Raw genomic sequence first — 25,319 nt, 5'->3', positions numbered from 1 at the left:
CTGACATCCACTCTTTCCTTATTGTATGTATGTCTTCTTTCACGCAATCAATCCATCTTTTCCTCGGTCTACCTTTGCCTCTACATCTTCCCACATTCATATTTAACACCCTTTTTGTAGTATGTGTTTATCACCGTCTCATCACATGATGCCCACGTAACGTACCACGGCAAACGCTGAAATTTATATTTTTCTGTCGCTCACTGGCGCTACTTTTAGGCTTCCTCTGATATACTCATTCCTCACTCTGTGCCACGCACAACCATAACACACATACTCTGTACTCCCTTATATAACTTAATTTAATAAATGTAAATGTGAGTTCTTATGGGAATAAGTTTTTCCGGGTGGATGTGCCCACAACCTTTATTTAATAACTGGATCCACCCCTGTTCGGGTATATTGGAACATACCTAAAGGGCCAGGTGGTCAACCGGTCAGCCACTGCCGAGAGGTCACGAAAGTCGTCTTTGGTTCTCGTGGCCCCTCTCTAAAAGGCACAAAAGCTGAGGTTTTTAGTGGGTGCAAGCCCCACATAACCCCACCGTCTCCCCGGGCGGTGTGTGTATACGTTAGGCATTTTCCTCAGCTGAAACAAAAAAAAAGGTGGTCAACCGGTTATCAAGTCAAATATTTCTAATATCATTCATAAGTTTTATGTAATTATTATGAAGGAGAAACAAAGTTTTGTATTTATAACATAGCTTGGCCATATTACCTACCTGTAAAAAGGTAGGTCACTACAATTATTTCTTTTATTTAAATATTATTTATTTATAATTATTTATTTCTGTCACTACAATGATTTATTTTAAATAATAAATTACCGCATGCTAAAAGACATTGCTTTAACAATTTTGAACTTTAAAAAACTGATTTATTTTATGCCAATGGCAACATTAAAACTTTGACAGTAAAAACTACGTTTAGTTACTAGTGCTCCATTTCTCAATGTTAGCAAAACTTTTAAGGAAATTTATTTTCATTTGAATGATTGTAATTAGTTGATTATACAAATACTTAAACGTGGTCTGCCATTATTTACACTATAATTTTAAATATGTAAAATACATTGACATGACTCATAACACGTCATCATGAAGTGCTAACTAAACGCAAATTGATATCTGTCAATCAAATTGTACAGCAGATTTTCGGAAGAGGCGTTCATTATATTACGTTTTTTGCAAAAAGCACAGTGGTTTAATAATTAAAAATGCTTGCTTTAATCAATCGTATCCTTGATTGGATTAAAAGCTTGTTCTGGAAGGAGGAAATGGAGCTAACACTGGTCGGATTGCAGTACTCGGGGAAAACAACTTTTGTTAACGTCATTGCCGTTAGTATTATCTGAAAACAATATTTTTGTGTTGTTTTAACTTCCTTGTACGCTTTACGCCATCATAATATAGCTTTGATTAATGTACGGATCATGATAATGGACCAACGATCGAATTTCATGCGTGGATAAGCGGTGTAGATGGCTTTTATTATTTTCTATTAATTGTATTATGTATCGGCTGCGTACGATATTATGTGATCATATTACTCATTGTTCTTTCAATTTGTTTTTCTGTGTCACTCAAAACAAAGGATAATGAAGTAATCTCAATCCATTAAATTGAGAACTTACTGTTACATGAAGTACATTTACATATTTTAGGGGCTTAGGTGAAAGTAACATAACTTTTTTTATTAACTTCGAAGTTACGAACAGTTTTACATGCAGTAACAACTTGTGGAGTTTAATGTAAACTACCAAGTTTTGTTATATTGGTTTTGTACAGCTATGCTTTTTAATTGTAGGCTCTTGCACATTTTTGTATCCTTGGACACTATAATTACTATAATATTAATGACCCTTAGACATTCCCAGATATGATTTAACAAAAAAAAAGACAATTTATGTTGTTTTTTTTTGTCACACGATTGCTATGTAGTAACAAACAGATACCTATAGTACTTATACTTATATCATAATTCAAAGGGTCACATTTCAATCAACAATAAGTTATCTGTGTCCAATCCCAATGTCAGTTTAATCAGACTGTTCAAAGAGGTTCATTTACCCTTTATCTTATCTCTTTGTAGATTCTAAGCTTTCTTTATGCTATAATGGATACAGAGATCAATATAATAGATGGTTTATATCTGGGTTATCTTTTAGAAATTATGCTAGAAATGGTAAATAATAATGGTTAACTGTTGGGTGTAGGTGAATTCAAGGTATTTTTGTTTATGCCCAGTTTTAACAATGCTGCAATTATGTGTATGTGTTCATCATCACACCCCTACCCTTATCCAAATGTATTATTTGGGCTTGATGCAATATGTCTTCTTATTCCACACCTGCATCAATACTAATATTATAAAGCTGAAGAATTTGTTTGTTTGTTTGAACGCGCTAATCTCAGGAACTACTGATCCGATTTGAAAATTTCTTTCAGTGTTAGATAGCCCATTTATCCATTGGGAAGTAGTTCCCATGGGATGCGGGTGAAGCCGCTGGCAGAAGCTAGTCTTTGATATAATTTTATAAGTGATCTTATTATCACTAAAATATATTCTTTGAAATTAGCATTCTAAAGCATACCATTTTTTTAATACCTTTTTTGTGACTAGTCTTGTCTTCGAATGGCTTTTTAAAGTCTCAAGGTACTTGTAAAGCTTGTTGATGCCTATATAAATTAATTTGCAGTCTCTATTTCATTAACTAAATGTCAAATATCGAGTTTAAAATATTTTATGTAAATAATTTGTTATCAGATTATTATTTGGCTTATTTCAAGTTTCAAAATATGTATTTTTTATTTACTCTATAATATACATGTCCTTGGCATTTGTTTTCTAGTATTTAAAGTATTCAAAACATTATACATAAAAATATACTCTAAATAAAAAATGGGTTTAAGAATAAGAATTGTTTAGAAACAAAATGTATCTTAAGATTTTTGCATTATTTTTAAATGTTACTACAATTATTTAGTTTCGATGTCATTAATGTTAGTAGTATGTATGTATATTAATATCACTACACATTTAATATTGTTCAAACATGCCAAAATGATCTGTTATCAGAAAAAGTTGATAACATTCCTATAATATTTTTTTGTGAATAAATATGTAAATCTGTTTTGTTATAGCATATTACATGTTATGTTGATTCATTCAGATTCATTTGGTTTTTATCCTCTGTTTATAATGAGGTAATGATTAGTTAATAATTAAATGTAAAATTATGACTATATATCTCAGACTAACAATGTAAGGAAAACTGTTATTTTTTCTTTATTACCTATATAGTTTCTGGACTATAAAGTCTGAAATCACCAACCCGCATTGAGCAAGCGTGGTGATTAATGCTCAATCCTTCTCCATGTGAGAGGAGGCCTGTGCCCAGCAATGGTATGATAAAAAGGCTGTAACAACAACATACTTTCTGATTTCTTTACTGTTACATACTCATCAAATTGACTATTTTTTTGCCTTGTCCCAATATAACATTTTTACTTGTCATAATATGTTTATTTACTCAACCACATATTTTGCTCTCCGCAGTCCGGCCAGTTCAGTGAAGACATGATCCCGACAGTGGGATTCAACATGCGCAAAATCACCAAAGGAAACGTCACTATCAAGGTAATTAAAACTATATTATTTATTTTTCCATAAATGTTAATTATCCCTCAGAGACTAAAATTGCTCCAACCAGAAAAGTTAGTATTGTATTTTAAATTTCATTTGAATAATAAGCTATTGTTTTAAATATTTACAAAGAATAAAGATTTTTTATCAAACATTTTTTTACGAGGTAAGGCATACAGACCATTTTACACTTACCTCTCTTGCCATTCTATCCTCCATATAAATAATCCATGAAAAACTTTACAAGAATCTATACTAATATTATAAAGAGGAAAACTTTGTTTGTTTGTAATGAATAGGCTCTAAAACTACTGGACCGTTTTTAAAATTCTTTCACCATTCGAAAGCTACATTATCCACCAGTAACATAGGCTATATTTTATCCCGGTACGGGCAGTAGTTACCACGGGACGCGGGTGAAACCGCGGGAAAACGGCTAGTATGAAATACATTTCAGTGACATCAACGCACCATAAATTAAAATAATTGTCGCAAATTAAATTGCTTAAATATTTGCTTTTCATAATTATCAGAAGTGAATTGTTTGGATTCCACACACAGATATAGGGATACAGGATAATAGACTTTCTTGTATCGATACACTGAGACATTTTCAAGTACCAATATTCTGTTTTGCGACTACGAGTATTTTCTGTATGAATAATTGATAAATAAGGTGTCACCTTCGATTTATTTGCTCGCGGTTCAGTGAGTTATCATGATTAAACATTGTTGCTAAAGTATACAACTTGTGAATTCCTGCGGTTTCACCCGTGTCCAGAGGGACCTATTCTCCACATCCGGATAAAAAGTTATCTACGTATTCTTCTCATGAATATAGCTTATATTACTATAAAGTTTCCTCAAAATCTGTCCAGAAAATTTTGCACAAATGAGTAACAATATTGATACAAACGCTCTTAAGTGTGTACGTGTGTGATTGATGCATCCGTAATATATTTTCAGGTTTGGGACATCGGTGGCCAGCCTAGGTTCCGCTCAATGTGGGAGAGGTACTGCCGAGGCGTTAATGCTATTGTGTAAGTACCTTTTCAGCATTTTTCAATAACATTTTCTTTGTTTTCGCTATACTGCTTTATGCGGTTTGATACGTTTTAAGTAATTTGTAGGTAGACGTTGTTCGTGGTGGCCTAGTGGGTAAAGGACCAACCTCTCAAGTATGAGGGCGCGGGTTCGATCCCAGGTCAGGCAAGTACCAATGCAACTTTTCTAAGTTTGTATGTACTTTCTAAGTATATCTTAGACACCATTGGCTGTGTTTCGGATGGCACGTTAAACTGTAGGTCCCGGCTGTCATTAAAAACATCCTTGGCAGTCGTTACGGGTAGTCAGAAGCCAGTAAGTCTGACACCAGTCTAACCAAGGGGTATCGGGTTGCCCGGGTAACTGGGTTGAGGAGGTCAGATAGGCAGTCGCTTCTTGTAAAGCACTGGTACTCAGCTGAATCCGGTTAGACTGGAAGCCGACCCCAACATGATTGGGAAAAAGGCTCGGAGGATGAGGATGATGTAGGTAGACGTTGTTCAAGCGCAGTTATTTCTTTGTTTAAATGATTGAAGCATAATTATAGTAATTATGTTTTAAATGATCACGTTTATCTGATATATATTTTGTGCCATTAAGAAAGCTTTCATGCGTATAACTGCATCAGGGATCTATCAGACAGGGAGCGGGCACGCGGTCAAGCGTTCTTGTGTCATATTAAGTTATACAGGGTGGCCCGTCCATAGGCGTCCAAAAGAAAAATTTAGAAGCTCTAGGCTATGGGGTATCCGAATCACCCCCATGTATGTTCAGCGATTTTTGTACTTTAGGAGCTAGAATTATTTTTATTTTTTTTCGTAATTTTCATAGTAGCTCGAACGCAGAACGCAGAAAGCTCGACCGCGTGACCGCTCTAGCTATACAGCTATTTTTAAGGTTTACTCAAATTATACCGTTTAATTTACATTTTATATTCTCGTTCCCAGTTACATGGTGGACGCAGCAGACCCCGACAAGATCGAGGCGTCGCGCAACGAGCTGCACAGCCTGCTGGAGAAGCAGCAGCTGACGGGCATCCCCGTGCTGGTGCTCGGCAACAAGCGCGACCTGCCGCACGCGCTCGACGAGCACGGACTCATCGAGCGGATGTCAGTATGCTCATTTATCTAGTCAAAATAGAAAGAAAGAAAAAATTTGGCATATTATACAGAAATAATAATAGAAGGGCAATATATGCGTCTTAAAGCGCGCAATACGGCCCTCGCTCAGCATAATGCTGAAATCGTAATTTTATCGCATACTAGCTTCTGCCCGCGTCCCAGATGGTGACAAAATTCCTATGTCCTTCTCCCGGGTCGAAGTTACCACCCCTCTAATTTTCAGCTTTGGTTTAGCCATTCTTGAGTTATAAAATGCGTAACTAACACGAATATTTAGATTTGTGGTGATAGGGTCGTATAAATAAAATATGATTCCAACATGAAATGTAAGATACCAATGTTTTGAAAGGACCGACTGCCTATCTGACCGCTTTAACCCAGTTACTCCGGTAACCCAATATCTAGGTCTGTCGGTAAACAAACTGCCAAAACGGCTGTAAAAATAGCCGGGACCAATACTTCAACCTTATTTCCTAAACACGAGGGAACTCTTTATCAGATAAATGTTTACCTATTACTTATTTTGTTTCCCTTGCATGATTTATTGTACTTCTTTAAAAGATATTGCTAAATCCTGTAAAAAAAATATCAGCATTTACCTACAATATTCATGAAAAACCGAATATGAAAACAAGAAATGAGTTAAAAAATCCACATTTGTTTGTTAGGAACCTGTCAGCCATTCAGGACCGTGAGATATGCTGCTACTCAATCTCGTGCAAAGAGAAGGACAACATCGACATCACGCTACAGTGGCTCATCGCGCACAGTAAGTCGGGCAGCGCACGTTAATGCCATTCTCGACTCGCAGTGCAACACATCTCATACTATTAAGGCGCAGTTTCGCTTGAACTTACTTCTGCCTCGAGTTACGCCGCGTTTCCTAAAATCTGGGCCGTTTGAAAAATCTTGATGACGTTAAAGATACTGGAATAATAATAAAAAATATTTTTTATTTCAACTTGCACAAAGAATTAGCTAGTGAGGAGGTGCCTTGCCTCATAAAAAGTCTTAAATTTCGTTTTGTTGGTTAAAGTCAGTGTATATTTGGTAACGAGACTGATGTCGACCCTGGTTGAAATTGCTAGTATACTAGACTTATAATCAACATGGCTCAAGAAATTGTATGATTAAGAATGAAATATCGATTGGTTTTTCCTACCTTTAGTTTTTCTATAAAAATGTTACGAACTGCGCCTTAGTAATTGTGTTTGAAGCGATGATCTTGTTGCATTATTTGTAAGTTGCGACTGTAACGGAGTTAAAATACTTTTACACAATGTATTATTTTGGACGTGTAATCAGCGAGGCATTCTATTATTTTTGTGTCTTACTTCGCATGTTATGCCTTGCTTCGAGGCTATGCCTCGTTTTGAGTCTTGCCCGAAATATTCGTATGTAATACATTGTGAAAAGTGCTTTCAATCCATTTGTGTCGCGATAAATAAATTTAGCTTGAGTAATGCACTCTCTAAAACAAAATGATGTGGTAAATTATCTTGTCACAAAACAACCATTGGCTTCAATTAGTTTTCATTGTTTGAAAATGGTGCCAAGCTGTAATTTCGTTTGTTATATATTCAATTATTTACGTGAAATATTTATTGAAACGCAATAAGCCTTTTATATAAATATGTGAAAAGATAATGTTGTCACATTAGAAATGTACACGAACGTCTAAGGTATAGTTCCTTTTAGAGAAAGATTTTTATTTATTTCATGAAACTGATTAAATAAAAATAAGAAACGTTGATTTGAGACAAATATTCACATGCTGCGTATAACTAGATACTTCACTAGACTAAAATAAAAGTTAGACCAGGACATATCAATCGTCTCAACTTCACTGATGTAAAACTCATAAACTTGTTTCATCTAAAAGTTACTATATGTTTAGATGCAGTACTATCATGTTAGAGTATTTAGATTCCTTAATAATATTAGCGTTATATATTATAAATATACTTATCTCATATTGTTAGCTAAAAAAATAAGTTTAAAAGTATATAATGTGCGAATAATTTTGTTGATATGTTACGTTAGGCGCAAACTGTATATAACATAAACAATGTACGTAATATATGTATTACATTTGTGATATATACTATTTTGAGGTATGGACACAATATTTTACGAGATTTTTCAATCCCAGGACCAAGCAATTGTACGGAAATAAGACTCCTATTTAGGGTAATGTGCTTGACTAACCTTGTGCTTGAAGTAATGGCGGCATAGAAGCGTAATGGAACCGTAGACAAGTAGATAATAAATGGCTTCCAGTAAATCATTTAAGGACTAAACTTTAAATAAAAAAAGTAAAATAGTGTCTTCATGACTCAAATCAAGGACCCTTATTTATTATTTATCATTCAATAAAATTATTCTCACAATATTAATGTTTTGTCGAATATAGAAGAGTCACTAGATGTGTAATTAATTGAAATTAAATACCCGCTTCGACTGCACATTATGTTTATATAAACATTTATATATAGTTATATCTTGTAATATACAAAGATTTGACAATTGTGAAGTTTTCATCGTACGGCGCTGGCTTGTGCGGGGAATGTACCAAAATATTAACAATTATTATAATTTATTGTAGAAAAGTTTTTAATTTATAATCATGGAAATGACAAACCTAGAAATTGATAGACTATGCTACACTGGCGCCGTGGGTGAATTATTGTATTCTGTATTTGAAACAGAAAGTAGCCGTTACTAAAGATTGTCGGGGTCTGGTGTAAAAGTTTTTAGTATTAATTTAAAAGAAAAACGCATTATATTTGGAAGATTATCTCAAATAGTTTCACCAAACATTTGTTATTTTTTTTATCAGTCTTTATTTATAGAAATTGATCATTAAATTATTCAATTGTTATGAGAAATAATCAACGAATAATGATTACCTTCGTATGTATAGGTTAACCAGATTGAATCGCCTTTAACTAGATGTAATCATCTGGTATTAGATTCTGCCACAGATTTAGACAATAACTGGGCCATGTTCCTTTGCAACACATTGAAGGCTGCCAGAAATTCAGGACTCATGTGAAATCAGAGAATCTTATTGGCCGGTACAGTATTGATAAAGCTCAAAGATTTGTTGAAGTTGTAGTAAATACGATCTTTTTACTGACAGTGACAAACGGTACTCGGTTAAAAGTTCATGTGTTCATACTTAGCAATACAAAACGTACCTACATTTTAATATTTAAAAACAATATGGATAGGCAAAGGCATAGATTGTAGCAGTAACTCTTTGTAATTAAAATATTTCTTTATTTAATTTTTAACAGGATTAGTTTATAATTAATAAGTTAATATTGTATTTCTTCAGCTCTTCACGTCTACAGATTTGAAGTATGTTTTGTACAGTCAGCCTCGATAAATATGAGCGGTCTGTTTTGTATTGTTACCATTTATTTGTGGTTGACTGTACTTCTAAGTAGCAACTATTCTGTATAGTACACGAACAAATTGATAATAACTTTATCTGTGCAATCAAATAATCTACTGAAGTACTAAATATGAGTTTGAACTAACGAATAGCAAGAAAACATGTAGCATTCCATACAAAGAAAATTATTTGAGGTATTTGTTCAACTATAATTATATTATTTTTTATATAATGGTGCGTTTATATTGTATGGCTGTAACTTATCTTTTTCTATATTATAATATACCACACGCAAAAGATGTAATAAAAGTGTAAGTGTCTTATTTTTTCATAGCCTTTACCGTAGAATTGTTTATATCACAGATTTGGTTCACAGGATTTCGGCTTACCTTAAAAACAATATTATTTTGCAGGATAGTCAACCGATTTTGACTCCTATATCTTAGGCATAAGGATGATATTTAACGCTAAACTATATGTGAGTACCTACAATAATAACTAGTTTACTCTTAACTTGCTATGTCTCTAAGAGTGAAAATCGGTTGTTAACTATAAAAACAATTAGAAAAAATGTCCTGTTTTATATTATTAGAACGATCAGATTCTCATAACTAATGTTTCATATCATATCTCTGAACCTTTCTTTCCTTACCACTGAAGTTTTGGTAGAAATACTTTCAACTCGCCTAACATCAGAATGTCGGATTCCCCTTACATATGTAGATTGTTTAGAAATGTTAAATTGTAGATTTGATCCGAACAAATAGTTTAACATAATTTAAGGCCTTTTACAAAATATACAAATAAGTCTGGTTTAAGGTTTTCTTTTGAGCCTCAAAGTTGTGCCTCGGGTTGGTTTCCAAGTCATCAGCTTTCAGAACTGATATTGTCTGTATACGCAGTTTGTGCCTCAAAATATCCAGTCTCATGCCTTTTGTTGGAAAATATGCCTCGCCTCGGTTTGAGGCACGCCTCGTCTTGAGGCTATCAATCATCATTAGATCAAGATTGAAACTTTCACAGGACTTTGGAATTTAAATATTTTGTTTCAGCCTATTTATTAAATATTGCGTTTACTCACAATTTAAAATATAACGCATGATAATTAAGAAAACCCCATTATTAAAGTTTTTATGTCACATCATGCATGTAAATAAATTAGGGACATAGGACTTATGATAAAAACGATTCATGGGAGGCTTGGCAATATTTTGTAGGACTACAATTAGTTTACATGGAGCTTATTCTCTTAAAACCTGATTGACTCAATCCACTTGCAGTAGATTGTTCAATAAGGATTTTAATTCTGCATTTATGAATCGGAAAATGACTCGACTACAATACATATAGAACGCTTATCGTGCCACTCATATCCGTTCGATTTTACGCGCAGTAGTTAAAATTATTAATAAACACTTCCATGACTGAGAATTGTTTTCATACAAAGTATTGTTAACCGTTAAAGGAGTACTTGTTGCAATTTATTCAATAATTCCAAATTAAAAATCCTTTCAGGTTTAATTTTGACAGGTATTTCATTAGCAAGAGTAACTTTGTATAAATTCTACATAAAGTAACTGATGGCTAAGGTCGTTCCTAAGTGTCGGCAAAAATATTCCACTGTGTCAATGAATATGCATAATAGGTAGGTATAATTATATTTGTATCAAAGGCTGACGTCATCTCACTGCGATTGCAGATCTACCTAATACATAAAGATACCTGCATGATTTGTATCATGCATGTGCAAGATAATTAACAAATTGAATTCATTTAAAGACAATTTTGGCATGCTATTAATTTACAGATACACTAGTCGTTTTCAGTCTAACCAAGGGGTTTCGGGTTGCCCGGGTTACTGGGTTGAGGAGGTCAGATAGGCAGTCGCTTCTTGTAAAGCACTGGTACTCAGCTGAATCCGGTTAGACTGGAAGCCGACCCCAACATGATTGGGAAAAAGGCTCGGAGGATGATGACTACTCGTTTTCACCGACGTCCCTTGGGAAGTTCTGCCCCTAACGGGATAAAATATATTTTATATTACCCAGGAAGAGTGTAGCCTTGCAGCAGTGAAATAATTTTTGTCTAGTAGTTTTTGAGTTTATCCATTACATACAAACAAAACCACATATTTTTCCTCTTTATCATATTATTATAGATAATGACTACCCGATGAATAATTATAAATTATACCTACACTTCAAAGTTATTCTATTTACTTCTTATTAGGGAAACCCATTCAGTGGTTACCGACAGCACAGATTATATAATAGTTACTACGTAACAGATAAATCACTCCATACAAAAAAGTCCATACCTACTGTTATAAGCACCTACAAGTTCCCCAACTACCTACAAATTCCTAGCTGCGTTATAAAATGAACCTTAAAAGCTCGAGCGCTTGACTGTTATTCCAATGCGATAGCGCACAGTTCAGTGACCGCAACCGTGCCGCGGCCGTGCTAAGGGTTGCTTCTTACAATTTATTAATATTTAAGTAGGAAAACAAAGTTACGCTTATTTTAAGATAGCCTTTTTTAAAACTGAGTTTTAAAACAAAAAGTAATATCAAGAATATTTTTCTACCTACTTACACTCGAGATGTGTTTTGATCTACAAAACTCACAATACAGTTCATATAACTAAGTAGGTATCTAAAGTAAAATAAGTAGGTACCTAATGATCTCTGTTGTTAAAATCATAAAGTACCTCTAGATAAGTATTAATTTATTTAAAAAAAATTGAATTACTAGATAAGTTCATAAATATAAAATGTTTCTAAATCTTACAATAGTCGCATATAAACCAACACAACTCAAAATAATCCATCAGTTTGTTAGGTAGCTTAAAAAACCTAATAAAAACCAACAGCATAACATGCCACGAAATAAAAATAATAATATTGGAACGCGCGCGGCGCGTGTGACTATTGAAAGCCCTGAGCCGCGTGGGGCTACCGGTAACCCAGCGAGCGGTAGGCATTTATCGCGCGCAAGTACGTCGAGTGAAAGAGGCCTGCCGACAGTCAAGACAGTCCTATTAGTCTTTAACCGGTATATATAAAGGTGATACAGGACAATACAAACAGGTTCTTTGGAAAAACAGAAGTTGATGTTGAGTTTGACGGATTATATGCATTATCAAAATTCTGTTTGGTATTTATATGCACAATGATTTCTATCTATTGTACTATACAGATGGTAGGTCTCTGTAAACCCGTTGTATTATGGAGTACAGATATAAGCGAGACACAATTGTTTTTCTATTGTTTTTAGCGACATACGAGCAAAAGCAAATTTTCAAAAAAAAAAAAAAAAAATTGTTAAGGATTTGTGTTGAAAATACAATAAACAAAATGTCACCCAAGTAAAGAGGTACCCTATATTTTATTGCTCAATTTTGCTTTTCTTTTCAATATTTGTGCGACAAGTACTCCGAGGTGGGTAATATCGTTTATATGTATAATACGCGTTGTATATTTCCAAAAGGAGTTTCTCTCGATAGTTTGTACTCTGTTTTTAACAAAGAAATAAATATCATAAGGGCTGCACTTGTGTTGTATTATTTACCAAAATGTGAATTCAATGTTCATCCTCTTTAGGCTGAAGACATTATTTATAAGTTATTCTACAGGTAAAATTTCATAATCCCAGGATTCGGTTTTGGATCCTTCCACGTGATTGATCGAGATAAGGTGATGCGTCAATATCAGAACGCAGATGACATTCAAATTCAAATCACGCATCTCAAAAGCATGTGATTTGCCTTCGTAATTATAGTGTTTTTTTCCATTGTTTTAGATTGCTAAACTTATTAGGGTAACTGGTAAAAGATACTAGCAAAAGTTTTTATTAAGAAAATCTTTAATTAAAATATTGTATATAATCTTAAAATAACATTTTATAATAGTCGGAGTTCATAGGAGTTTTATCATAATTCATTATTAAAACTTATTTCTATAATATAAAAAGAAAATCAATCTCTATAGTATGCGTGATGGTTAAAATATTTTTAAAATGTACGAATAGACAATAATAAAAATGTAAGTAGATTTAGCTTACTAACCAACCTATCATTAAATTTAATCCATAGAGATCAAGTTACCAACATTCAGACTAATCGAATTGGCTCCAAGGACAATATCGTCCATAGTCCTTTTGCGCTCCATCATTTCTAACTTATCCATTCTGGATTCCAACAAGCTGACTCTGTCCGCCAGTCTATTCATTTTATCTTCTAACTCGTCAAACTTTTTGTCGTTCTGACTGTTTCCACGGAGCAAATCAAGTTCGCTGTTCAACATCTTAAGTTGGTCGGACAACGCGCTGTCGGGCTGGGAACAGCTTTCCGAGGTAAATGATGAATTGTGTTGTACCACCAATGGAGCCAACTCCGCTTGTTTCTGATAAAACTCGGATTTCTTGAACTCTTTTAATTCTTCGGCGTTGAGTAAAGCTCCCACTACTTTTTCGACATCATTCGCGTCGATAGCTGCTAGGACATCCTTCAGTTTGTCGCAGTAGACTTTCTGAAGAGTGGGCTTCATCCCGCCAATGAGGTTGTGTTCACAATTCCAAAAGAATGGGATATCCTTCTTAGAGATAGCGTCGTACAACTCTTGTACCATCGCACGGAATAAGAGACTCAATTTATTGCGCCAGTAAGTCTTGTCTTGCATGTCATGGACCTTCTTCAAAAACAGTGATTTGATGTAGTAGCTAGCGATGTACTTCATTTCTAGAGCATCTCTTAATTTTTTCACCTGAAATCGTCGAAATATTTTCCTTATTAATGGGGCCGTTAAGTGAGTTAGAGGGCGTTTGTTCTTGCTGTTTGGTCAGTTTGAATTTGTGATCCTTATTGCTAATTATAAGATAGTTCATACGTACGTTCGAAGGCGAGCGCTTGACACAGGCAAAAGCAAGAAATAAATAAATAAATATATGAAACCTTACCAATCTGATGGTAGTCTTCAACGCTTGGCAGTCTTTGATGAGTTCTCTCTCCTGTTCCTGGAACGAGATGCGCCAACATCTGTTCTTCAGAGTGTTGTCGGTCAACGCCTTGTTGGGCTTCGGCACAAGGAACCAATCCTTCGCTTGCAGTCCCTCGATAACCCTGAAATTATAATTGTCTTTTAACACCATTTCTTACTGACCTACAAAATCATAAATGCGAAAATTTGGATTGATATTTGAAACCCTTTCATTAAAAAATACTGAACGCATTTTAAACTTTTATATATTTTTTTTATCGTATACCTAATTAATTTGTTTATGTGGATGAAAAGCTGGCAAAAAAATCTGACTAACCTGTATCCTTCAGGAACGCGCGGGTAGGTGAACTTAATGACCGGCACCAAGTCCACATCCAGCGCGTACTTGTCGGTGCCCACATCATTCCTGATGTTCAGCGTGTAAGCCGGACCAGACTCCTTGTACGTGAGCAAGTAAACATCCCCGTTCACGTCCACCTTGCCTTCCATGAGATTCAACGCCCTCTGCACGTTCTTATGCATCCACTGACGAAACTTATTCTGAAGGAAGTATTTATCAGCGTCCCGCCAGTCGCGAGTCACCTTATGACATTTCTCCCAGTCCGGCTGCTTATCTAAATGGTCAAATGTGTTCGTGATCTTCAGTTTAACGAAGCCCGGCTCTTCGTTTTCGAGTGCGATGTCTTGGTAGTTGATGGGCAGACGGATGACGATGTCCATGTCGAATTCGTCCATCCTCCCCACTTTGATGCCATCGGACACACTCCCGGCGTACATGATCTGACGGACGGGCAGACATTGTAGCTTCTTCCCAAGTGCTTAGCCGTCGCAGCTGTATAGAAAATACTATTGATCGAATCTCAATACATACACATTATTTTTGAGTGAAGGCTAATTAATTCGCTATTTATGAATAATCGTTGAAGCAAATATTGAAAATAAGAATGATGTAGCTTTCTTTATACCTACTATGTAACAAACATTATAGCAGTGTAAAGTGAACAATAATCAATATAAGCTAATATTCTGATTGAGTTTTTAAGCGTCAACGATAACCAACTTAATAAATAGCAAATTAAGTTTCCTTCACTCTAAAACAACAGTGTATATGATGATATTTGACAAATATTATTTTGTACAAATTAAGCGACATAAGAAACTTAAGGCGTTAAATTACCTGACTGCTGTATTTCTTATAGTAGTTGCATGTTTCACCCATCTTCTGCTTGACCTGTTCGAAGACACTTTTGAAGACTTCCTGTGACTTTTTGAAGTCATCATCCTTGATGGCAATGAACTGCTTGAACACTTCAGCGAGGTACGAGTCCATACTTCTCTTCTTAGAACTCATGATTAACTGAAACGAGCAAAATAGAGTTATTGAGCTGTAAAATATGTATGTAGTTTGTAAATGCCTCCGTAAAAGTGGAAATGGGATGCCTTTAACTAAGGTTGTCGGCATTTTATTCAAAGGGTCTGTATTTCTACTAGTAATATATTATTACATAGGTGCTTTGCTTACTATTAAAAACAATAGGCACTTAATTGTTATCTGTCTACGTACCTTATCTTTATCAATCAATAAATCTATTGCATGTAAAATTTTAAATCAAATAACGTTGCTGAGAGCTAACGAACAATCTTGTCTAGATTATTTTTGACTAATGTTAGCATTTTTAAACGCGTTTACTTAGGACATGTGGCTGGCTGACTGCTCTTGCACTTAATACATGTTACTAATTAGACGACAATTACCGATTACACACATAACTACAAACTATAAGGCTTGTAAACGAAAAAAAAAACTACAAAGTTACGTACCAAAGCTGAAAAGTAGCAAGTAGATACCTACTTATTTATCACAGACAGAACGTAGCTAAGTATGACACAGAACCTTTTCACACAAACACAACAGAACACAAAGTAGCAATGAATCCATAAGTTGATGATAATGTGACTATATATCTTATTATTCCTACTTATCTGCCTTCTCGGGAAGTCCGATTAAAATTTAGGGAATGTACTATGATATTAGTCTTTGTAACAAGGAAACATTACATTTTAAACAGGTACTTAATTCCCTTAATTGTTATAGTAGACAATTGAAACGCTTCATTGCAGGCGCTTAAGTAATCGATTTTATATTATCTAGCTAAATATAATGCATTATTAAATTATTTATTAGTCTTGTTAAGTATCGAATCTAGACAATCAAAATACCTATCTAGGTACTTTCACTTTGTTTACAGGTAGATAAACGTTATCTGTGCCCTACTAAAAATAATAATAACGTTATTTTCTATATCTGTATCTGGGAATGTACCGATTATCAAAGAAACGACTGCTTTACCGTACCTAAACTTCATGTACAGTCAACTTCAGGTCAGTGGTAACAGTTTTATAGGAAAATCGTACTTAGGTATTACTATTAAGTTAAGGTGCATGAGAGTTACCACTGATGTGCACAATCATTATAATAAGACGTAACTACAGGTACCTTTAAAGACGTAACTACAAGAACCTTTAAAAGTATGTTTTGATGTATGAGGACTGTTTTGAAGCCTGGGCAGGACTTTTTCACAAAATAACGCCTACTTTACGGTTTTATCTTACGCAACTATGTGTTGTGCATCGCTTTACAACCATGGATGACACACGAGGGTTTGCGAAACTTTTTCAAATACATCTGATGCAAAATAAATTGTTCAAACCAGAACTAAACTAAAAAACTATTTTTTGTGTTCTTGGGACAGTGTGTTGACAAAACCCCATTTTTTTAAAAAACATGCCCATTTCTTGAAAGTTCTAATCTATTGCCCATCCTGTTGCATACCGCACCGCGGTTTGTGTCTTGTGTGTGTGTGACGTATCTAGTACCTGCAACCCGTCTTATTTTAGAGTCGGGATCTTTTTTTTGTGACTTTTTTACCGCGTCGTTCGGGCCTATCGCTATGTCCATTTGCAGCTTATGTACATTCCATAAATAACTAGCATCCGCCCACGGTTTCACCCGCTTGCCAAGATAACTGTTTCCCGTAGCCGGATGGTGACAAAAACTATGCCCGTGTCTAAGCTACCGACTTTCTAATTTTCATCTTAAACAGTTCAGCCATTCTTGAGCTATAAGTACCTACTGTTACTAACACGACTTTTTATTATCCTTGTCACAACTATTGAATATAATGTAAATGCATAGATACACCTAACCATTCAATAAAAAAGCTTATTAATTTGTAATATTTTGTTCTGTTTTGCAATAGTAGACACAACTTTATTGGTATTGCATAAGGAAAGGCCCGGCATTACCTATTTTTTGTAAACACCCAAATACCTATATTATAATTATAATGTTAAAGTAGCCAACTTAACAACAAAATGTTAATTAATTCAGTAATAATGAACTTCCTCCTATAATTTGCTATGAATTGAAAGGAAAATTAAGTCAGTCATCAAATATTTAGAGTAAAAAGAGGATGCAGAAATATTTGAATATCATGTTAAGCTTGGTGGTGACTGTTCATGAAATACAGAGAGGATAATTATTTATTAAATATTTGTTGTATATTGATGAATAGATTTTATCTTAGAAGTATATTTAAAAAAAAGACTGAGAACCTAAGAGGAGTATCCCTGTTTTTAACTTATATATTCTGAACCTTAACAGTAAGTCTGACACCAGTCTAACCAAGGGGTATCGGGTTGCCCGGGCAACTGGGTTGAGGAGGTCAGATAGGCAGTCGCTTCTTGTAAAGCACTGGTACCTACTCAGCTGAATCCGGTTAGACTGGAAGCCGACCCCAACATGATTGGGAAAAGGCTCGGAGGATGGATTCTGAACCTTAACCTGTTGAATGCTGCTAATTAGAGAACAATGGATAATCCATTGTGTCTCGCGTAGATCTACGCACATACAAGGATTTAAGAGTGTAAAAGTTTTAAGCTTATATCATCTGCAAAATTGCTAAGTCAAGACTATCTACATTAGAATTGATTTAACAAAAAAATAAATATTATTACCTCCTTAGACTAGAAAGTCTAGAGGGTTCCAGACTTTTGTTGACTTTTAAGTGAAAGAAAGACTTTTGAGTGTGTAAAACATGATTTTGCCTGAGTTAGAGTTCGAAGAGATTGATGGATTGCTTAGTGCTATCTACATAATATCTACACAATATTAAAGATACAAAAAAAATTGTTTGTTTGTTTGTAATGGATAAACTCAAAAACTACAGGTCTGATTTTGAAATTTTTTCACCATTAAAATACTACATTATCTGCGGGTAACATAGGCTGTACTTTATCCAGGGGACCGGCAGTAGTTCCCACAGATAGATACTTAATTCTAAATACTATCCATACTAATAAAAATTATGGAACACAATAAACAAATATGAACAAAAGTTGGCACGGATGTTAGTATGACAAGAGACAGAGAGGAATGCGGGGGACACATTTTACCAACCCTAAATTAAAATTGGGAGCAGGAACAAGACAACTACCAACTAGCAGCACCACTTTTCATAACCAATACAAAACAATTAACACAATACCGGTTACAATTTCATAATATTCGATAAACAGCATTGAAGCAGGCAGAAGTCAGCATCACAGTCACAACAAAGTTTTTATTCTATGCTCAATATATCTTACTCCATTTTGAATTGTAAATCAATCATTATCATTACAAACAAAATGCACTAGAATTCTGATTTAGTTGACAGTCATTGGTTGAATCTAAGATATTATCTACTAAGTACTAATCACTTCCTAGCAATTTTTACAAACATTTGGATCGTAACTACACTGCTATCATAGCTTTCTTAATTTCAGTTCAGACTAAATCATTTCAGCTGAAGGAAAATACTTTAAAAGCCGAGAAAATAGTTAAATAATTGGCACTGTTATCTACTTACCCGGTGATGAAATAACTATCCCTTTTCTAAATAACAATAAAACAAACACTTGGCAGCCGATCCACCCCGCACCCCGGTGACGTTGAAAGCGAAATGTTCCATGTTTCTACCGAAACCAGATATAATTTTACACTTGAAACTAATCGGGATTTCCATGAGGGATATTGACAGTGTTGACATTCTTGAAAAAAAATACCCATAATTTCTGGAAACACACTTTCAAACAGAAAATAAATAAACCTAAAATTGATAATAATTTGCAGTAAATTCTTGTTTATTTGGAATTTTAAATTGCTTTCATCCTTTTAATGTATACGAATAGGCTAATTAGAGTTCATATGTATGTACATATATTCCGCATCAGTATAGTGATGAGGATGATGTCCTCCTAGCCGATTATCGACTACGGCGGTTGTTCTCATGTAAGGAGATCAGCCAACTACGCAGGACATATTTTATAGCACAAGCATTTGCGCAGACACAGGTGCACTCACTATTCTTTCACTCTCATAGCCCGAACACGACCCGAGACACGACCAGAGAGGGGCCCGATTCTCCTAAGTTAATAATGTCAAAATTGAATAGAAATTGAATCGCAGTAGCAGTTATAACCATATCGGGTATTCTGCTACTAATATAAGACCAATCCTATTCCAACGACATTCGATTGGTTTGCGATTGGTCTGCCATTTTGGTGATTTTGGTCTATAGGAAAGGTAGTTTGTTCTACAATCATATTGCAATTGTAAATCATTTGCAGACAAAATGATTCATTATTAAATGACAGAAAAGGATAAAAACGTTTATTAAAAAAAAATAGCGGAATGCCATACATACGCTTCAATCGTAATTGAGTCGTGATTGGATCTCAGTCGTGAAGTGTAGCAAGTGAAGTAAGTGAGGCAAAATGAGAGAGCAATTCAAAGTATTGGGTATGTAAGGAGATATTTTAATGAAGGTAGATACCCCTCGTTGTATTCCCTTAAAAATTCCTTAAAGATTCCCTTTATTAGAGAAAACTTTATTATTCTGGCAACTCAAACAAAATCATAAATGTCAAATGGATTTGTTTTTATTGTTGGTTTTGGATATTAGCCTTTTGATACATGTGCAGCGAAATCATTTCGTAAAATATAATTTTAAATTCGTTTTAATGAATACGGCACATCTAAATAACTCAATGTACCGTGAATTAAGTAATCAGGTATGCAGTTTTGTTTCTTAATCTTTATGTTGTCATATCTATGAATGGCATGTTGATCAAATGGTCAAGGTGTTAATTTTGGATATTTAATAAAGAAAAAATCATTTGTAAAAGCGGAAAACAATTAGGTAATACAGCTAAAACATTTTCCTAATCGCAGAAGTTTGTAAGTCTATCTATATATGATCTATATCATGTCTAAATCTATATATTGGATAAACTGTATGCGGGAAATTCCCCAGTATTTTTAAATGTTGCCACTGATACAAAAACCTACTATTTGATAGTTACAAAATAATTCATTACCATCGGAACACGGCAAAAGTTCTAGGATTATAAATATTATAATTTGACTTGTGAATGACCCACTATAACATAGTTACCTTTTTCCTTATTTTTTGGAAGACATTTGCTTAAGGCATAAACGTAAATTTCCATCGTGAAATTTTGCATTCTTCGTCTCTGTTAAGAGCTTGGAGCAGTTCCATAAATAGCATTTTCGCACGTAAAAGAGTTTTAATTTAAAATTGAACACGTTTAACCACTTATGGCCGCTTTTTTCATACCTATGCCACCTATGAGATGACCGTTGCGCTTATTTATATGGAATGAGCGCCAGTTCATGGAACATACCGGAATATGACCGTATACAAAAGTTATGTTTTTTGTATTGTAAAATGCGTACCTAGGAGAGGCCTATGTCCAGCAGTGGACTGCGATAGGCTGATGATGATGATGATGATGAAAATGCGTACCTAGCTATAGTCTGATTAAAATTCATATCGAGACTTCTAACCTTCATTTACGGAGATATGTAAGTTATAAATGGTAGAATTTAGAGAGAAGTAAGTAGTTAACATTAAGATTTTGGTATGTGTGTATCTACCTCTATAAATAGAACTTATTAAAACGAAAATAAACATTATACCATGGGGATGCAACTGAAGTACAATAATTTTCTGAGGTTTTTTTTTAGAAATGCGCCATCTAGTGACGGATGCCCCGTAACTTGGGTATTTGTACTTCGTTTTAGTCACTAGATGTCACTGCACCTTAGACCGATATTTCATCGATTTAATAACAAATCTAAAAAAAGTTTTGTGATTAGAAATATTAACAAATATTGTAATTAAATAATTTTATGATTTATTTTTAATTCTTTTTTATCTATGAGGACGTCTTAGTTAATCACAATAATCACACTACTTGAAACCACTTGAAACACTGACGATTGACATTGACAGTCGACCATACTTTTAAATTAAACCGTTTTCCGTTTTCTAACGTGTTGGTTTATTCTGAGTGTTATTTTCTGGTTTTTTTATTACGATTGTTGCGTGTTCCTGGACTCTGATACTGACTGCTTCTGTGATTGACCTGGCTTCGTATTTTGGACCTGTGATCTACTGCATTTTCATTGACCCGGCTTTGTATTTTGGAACCTCGATCGACTGCTTTTACATTGACCCGGCACCGTATTTAGGACTAGAAAATGCGTCCAGTGGATCGTCTTAGGGGCGGAATGCCATCAACGTCAAGATATAAGTGCTACTTTGATTGTGACAATGACGGTAAGTTCAAAACTTTTAACTTTATAATGCACGTAATTTATCTTTTGCTGATAGGCTGCACAATATCCATTATTGTCATCCGTGCAATCTGTGGTCATCATAGTCCTTGAGTCATCAAAATCTAAGATGCACTACCACACACACTCCTGTCCTGACCCTACACAAACAATTGAAACTGCACATTAACTTTTATATCCAATCAAAGACTCGGAATCTACGTATAAGACAAAGCCCGCTCTAGACGACCCTCTGACCAAATAACTTCATCAGGTTTTAAAACTATGATTTTACAGTGGCGTAGCATGGGATTCCGCCGGGCAGGTATATTTAGCTGCCGGTCAGTGGGTAGTCTTAGGGGCGAGCCCCCTTATTTAGGTACTTATTTAAATTCAAATGACTACAATTTAATAAAATTCTAAAGATGGTTTTGGCAAGAAAGAATTATTATTGATATCGACTCATGACCAGGTGCGGTCTCAGCCCATGATTTTGGGATTCACTAGGGTGCTGGAAGGAATACTTTCAGAAATTGTTACTGGCTCTCTTTGATATGTAGTGCAGCAGTGTGAAAATTTTAGCATCCTACCTAGGATTTTGTTGATTCATACACTAATGATCTATGTATAACTTTGTCGATTCATACAGCATGCAACAATATTTTTTGCAAACTAGGATATGTTAGATTTTCCTTTAAAGCTCAAAAAACATAAAGCCTTGTGTGGACTAAGCATTTATTGTCAAATTAAACGAAAAACAAGCAGATGTAAAAATTCAAGAGCGAGTCGAAAAATTTAGTACCCTGCCTGCCTGATAGGTTAGATCTTCTTTTAGTAGACAAGAAGTTATTGGGAGGTAGGCTAGAAGTATAGATAGATATCTATCTATCTTGTTGTATTTGTTATGGTGGTGGTGGTGGTATCTATACACACTATGTACACCATAACAAATTACAATTAAAACTTAATAACTAAAGGGGTGTAACAATGGGTGGTCTTATCGCTAAAAGCGATCTTTTACAGACAACCTTTAATGTATAGTGACTCTTCTCAAGAAAATTGTATTATGGGGTGGCATAAATAGGAACTGACAATGTAAAGGCGGCAAAAAATGCCTTTGCCTCTACTGTCAACGCTATCAGCTTCTACTTGGCTTGATGCTGCAGCTAGGCGGCGGTGCCGGCCCCTAGAGTAGCGCCACCCAGGGCCATGGCCCCCTCGGCACCCCATGCTATGCTACTGTGATTTTATTTACTTCAACTGTGGTGTTCCTGTTCTAGTACTGCTAGACCTCAGCTATTATTTCTAGTGTTAGATTAATATTCAAGGATGGTATCACAGTACATTACTAAAATTTTATACATATGATGATGATATCTATTACGGTATTTTAATGAGAGTGAGTTGTTCATGTATAAAAACTTCTTGATTTCAGGCCCATTGCACCGATTTCCTAAACCTGAATACCCACATTTGGAAAAGTTTAACTCGTGGAAAAAAGTACTAGATAAAGCTTTACAAGAGAAAGGCGACATCTACATTTATAACCAAATTCGATTTTGCGACAGACATTTTGAAGAGTGTTACCGTTCAGCCAGTCACCGACTTACTCCAAATGCAATACCAACTCTAGGTACCTACTATTTAGATGTCTTATGTTATTTAAATCTTAATAGAAACAAAACCACATTTCTTTGCCTTCGCTGTAATAACAAAATTGTTCCTCAAATATTAAATAAAATTTTCTACTGAATAATCTAATCCTAATTAGAAGAAAATAAAATGAATATTATATACCAAAAATAATTGATGCAACATGCTATCTTCTAAGAATTAAATGAATATTGTTCTATATTCTACATAATTATACAGTAACTATAAATAATTTCATCCTTTTGCAGATTTATCTACATTACCAGTTGGTCAAACTCTTGAAGGTCCATCGGGACATGTCGAGGCAGACATGTCGAATTTATTAAACATTTCGCAAGATAAACTTGCTGTCATTGAGCCATCCAGCTCTACCCACTATCATAGTGATGTACAGAATGCATTACAGACAGCTGAACGCCCTAAAGGTAAATATTTTTATTGACAATTGACCTTTGACTTGTAACATTAGGTTTTCTTTCCATCATCAGGATTCCAATTTGTTTCCACTGTAGGGTCATAAAACTTCTTGCAGAGAGAGAGTGGGCATTTAAGCGTACATAGGGAAATAAGGACAGAGAAAGCGACTTTGTTTTATACTATGTAGTGAAGCCTATGTGTTATTACATTTTTTATAAGCTATATTACTGTAAAGTTTCATCTAAATCCGTTTAGTAGTTTTCGCGGGAAAGAGGAACAAACATCCTCACAACATTTATAATATTAGTACTAGTATAGGATTATTTCATACTAACTGCGTCCCGCGGTTTCACCCGCGTATACCGGAATAAAAAATAGCCTATGTCTAATTCCAGGGTATAAGCTATCTACATACCAAATTTCATCCAAAGCCGTTCAGTAGTTTTTCGTGAAAGAGTAACAAACATCATCCAAACTTACAAACTTTCGCGTTTATAATTTTAGGTAGGATTATTTCCGCACTTGCAGGAATCAATAAATGTAAGACAATAACAAATCTCCGAACTTGTAAACCTGAATTAAATGGATTAATAATAATAACTTGATATAATCCTACAACTTATGTGTCATAATAATTATTCATCCAAATAGCTAGTTCTAACCATCCATACCATTTTTTTCGTTGGTAGAAAAGGCCCAAAATGTATGGAGTCTGAATGATCTTCTTTATATCCATTTTGTTTACCCATAAAATCCCCATAAAAATATTTATCAAGCTTGTATCTGCTGTTGTAGGGAAGTCTCCACTTTTGTATCTGTTCCTCGAAGCCTACCTATTCCAATCTCTGGTCATAATATAATAACAGAACAATATTATGTAACATATTTTTATCACAATTCTATTAAAACTTTGTGTAACACTATTTCTTTGATCTGAGGTGTAACATAATTTAAATTACAGGTTCTAGGAAAAGAGGGACTTGTCAATATTTAAAACGAGTCGTCACCTCCAAAGAGAAGGAGATAATAAAGTTAAAACAGAAAGTATTGAAGCTGAAAAAGAAATATAAGGAACAAAATAACAAGAAACTCTCTGCAAGGAAAATTTCCACATCAAAATCATTTTTGAAAGAGTTAAATAAAATGCCTGCAACAATAAAAATATTTACTTCCCTCAAATGAAATGGAAAAAGAAACCACGAGGCAGGCGATTTACATTTAACGAAAAATCATGGCATTGACCATTTACAAACAGAGTCAGAAAGCTTACAACCTCATGCGAAAAATGTTTGTCTTGCCATCAAAGCGCAGCCTACAAAAATGTTGAGTAAATTTGAACTGAAACCAGGCTTCAATCCTGAT

At 34.6% G+C, this 25,319-nt stretch overlaps 3 protein-coding genes across 6 annotated transcripts; 2 read left to right on the top strand and 1 right to left on the bottom strand.

Annotated features, from left to right (window-relative positions):
* Window positions 1-1,110: 1,110 nt before the first annotated feature.
* On the top strand, window positions 1,111-10,023 carry LOC110370456 (ADP-ribosylation factor-like protein 8). Its single transcript, XM_021326264.3, has 5 exons — window positions 1,111-1,339; window positions 3,559-3,639; window positions 4,612-4,685; window positions 5,637-5,798; window positions 6,479-10,023. Exons 1-5 carry the CDS (start codon window positions 1,217-1,219, stop codon window positions 6,600-6,602), a joined length of 564 nt encoding a protein of 187 aa, XP_021181939.1. The 5' UTR covers window positions 1,111-1,216; the 3' UTR covers window positions 6,603-10,023.
* Window positions 10,024-13,054: 3,031 nt separating this feature from the next.
* On the bottom strand, window positions 13,055-19,275 carry LOC110370455 (cyclic GMP-AMP synthase-like receptor). Of its 4 annotated transcripts, none has more exons than XM_021326263.3 (5): window positions 19,117-19,275; window positions 15,384-15,563; window positions 14,523-14,986; window positions 14,166-14,328; window positions 13,055-13,972 (listed from the first exon to the last, which is right to left on the bottom strand). In XM_021326263.3, the coding sequence occupies exons 2-5, from the start codon at window positions 15,555-15,557 to the stop codon at window positions 13,292-13,294; spliced, it is 1,482 nt and encodes a 493-aa protein (XP_021181938.3). In that variant the 5' UTR covers window positions 15,558-15,563; window positions 19,117-19,275; the 3' UTR covers window positions 13,055-13,291. The 4 variants fall into 4 exon arrangements, with proteins under 4 accessions (XP_021181938.3, XP_049703038.2, XP_063890420.1 ...); XM_049847081.2 differs by lacking the exon at window positions 19,117-19,275 and adding an exon at window positions 18,754-18,871; XM_064034350.1 differs by lacking the exon at window positions 19,117-19,275 and adding an exon at window positions 16,028-16,137.
* Window positions 19,276-21,238: 1,963 nt separating this feature from the next.
* Window positions 21,239-25,154, top strand: LOC126054303 (uncharacterized). The gene is made up of 4 exons (XM_064034351.1): window positions 21,239-21,891; window positions 23,323-23,520; window positions 23,789-23,965; window positions 24,919-25,154. Exons 1-4 carry the CDS (start codon window positions 21,813-21,815, stop codon window positions 25,137-25,139), a joined length of 675 nt encoding a protein of 224 aa, XP_063890421.1. The 5' UTR covers window positions 21,239-21,812; the 3' UTR covers window positions 25,140-25,154.
* Window positions 25,155-25,319: the final 165 nt, after the last annotated feature.

Source organism: Helicoverpa armigera, chromosome 4 (genome assembly GCF_030705265.1).
Source record: "Helicoverpa armigera isolate CAAS_96S chromosome 4, ASM3070526v1, whole genome shotgun sequence".
NCBI lineage: Eukaryota > Metazoa > Arthropoda > Insecta > Lepidoptera > Noctuidae > Helicoverpa > Helicoverpa armigera.
This window is presented reverse-complemented; position numbering and strand designations above follow the sequence as displayed.

What these genes read in the sequence shown, in the direction of transcription:
- LOC126054303 (XM_064034351.1), top strand. Translation starts at nt 21,813, where the DNA reads ATGCGTCCAGTGGATCGTCTTAGGGGCGGAATGCCATCAACGTCAAGA. An exon ending in AAATGCAATACCAACTCTAG is followed by an intron (nt 23,521 to 23,788) that starts GTACCTACTATT and finishes ATCCTTTTGCAG; the next exon opens with ATTTATCTACATTACCAGTT. An exon ending in GACAGCTGAACGCCCTAAAG is followed by an intron (nt 23,966 to 24,918) that starts GTAAATATTTTT and finishes TTTAAATTACAG; the next exon opens with GTTCTAGGAAAAGAGGGACT.
- LOC110370455 (XM_021326263.3), bottom strand. Translation starts at nt 15,557, where the DNA reads ATGAGTTCTAAGAAGAGAAGTATGGACTCGTACCTCGCTGAAGTGTTC. An exon ending in CGCGTTCCTGAAGGATACAG is followed by an intron (nt 14,329 to 14,522) that starts GTTAGTCAGATT and finishes TTATAATTTCAG; the next exon opens with GGTTATCGAGGGACTGCAAG. An exon ending in TGAAGACTACCATCAGATTG is followed by an intron (nt 13,973 to 14,165) that starts GTAAGGTTTCAT and finishes CGACGATTTCAG; the next exon opens with GTGAAAAAATTAAGAGATGC.
- LOC110370456 (XM_021326264.3), top strand. Translation starts at nt 1,217, where the DNA reads ATGCTTGCTTTAATCAATCGTATCCTTGATTGGATTAAAAGCTTGTTC. An exon ending in CTTTTGTTAACGTCATTGCC is followed by an intron (nt 1,340 to 3,558) that starts GTTAGTATTATC and finishes TGCTCTCCGCAG; the next exon opens with TCCGGCCAGTTCAGTGAAGA. An exon ending in CACGGACTCATCGAGCGGAT is followed by an intron (nt 5,799 to 6,478) that starts GTCAGTATGCTC and finishes TTTGTTTGTTAG; the next exon opens with GAACCTGTCAGCCATTCAGG.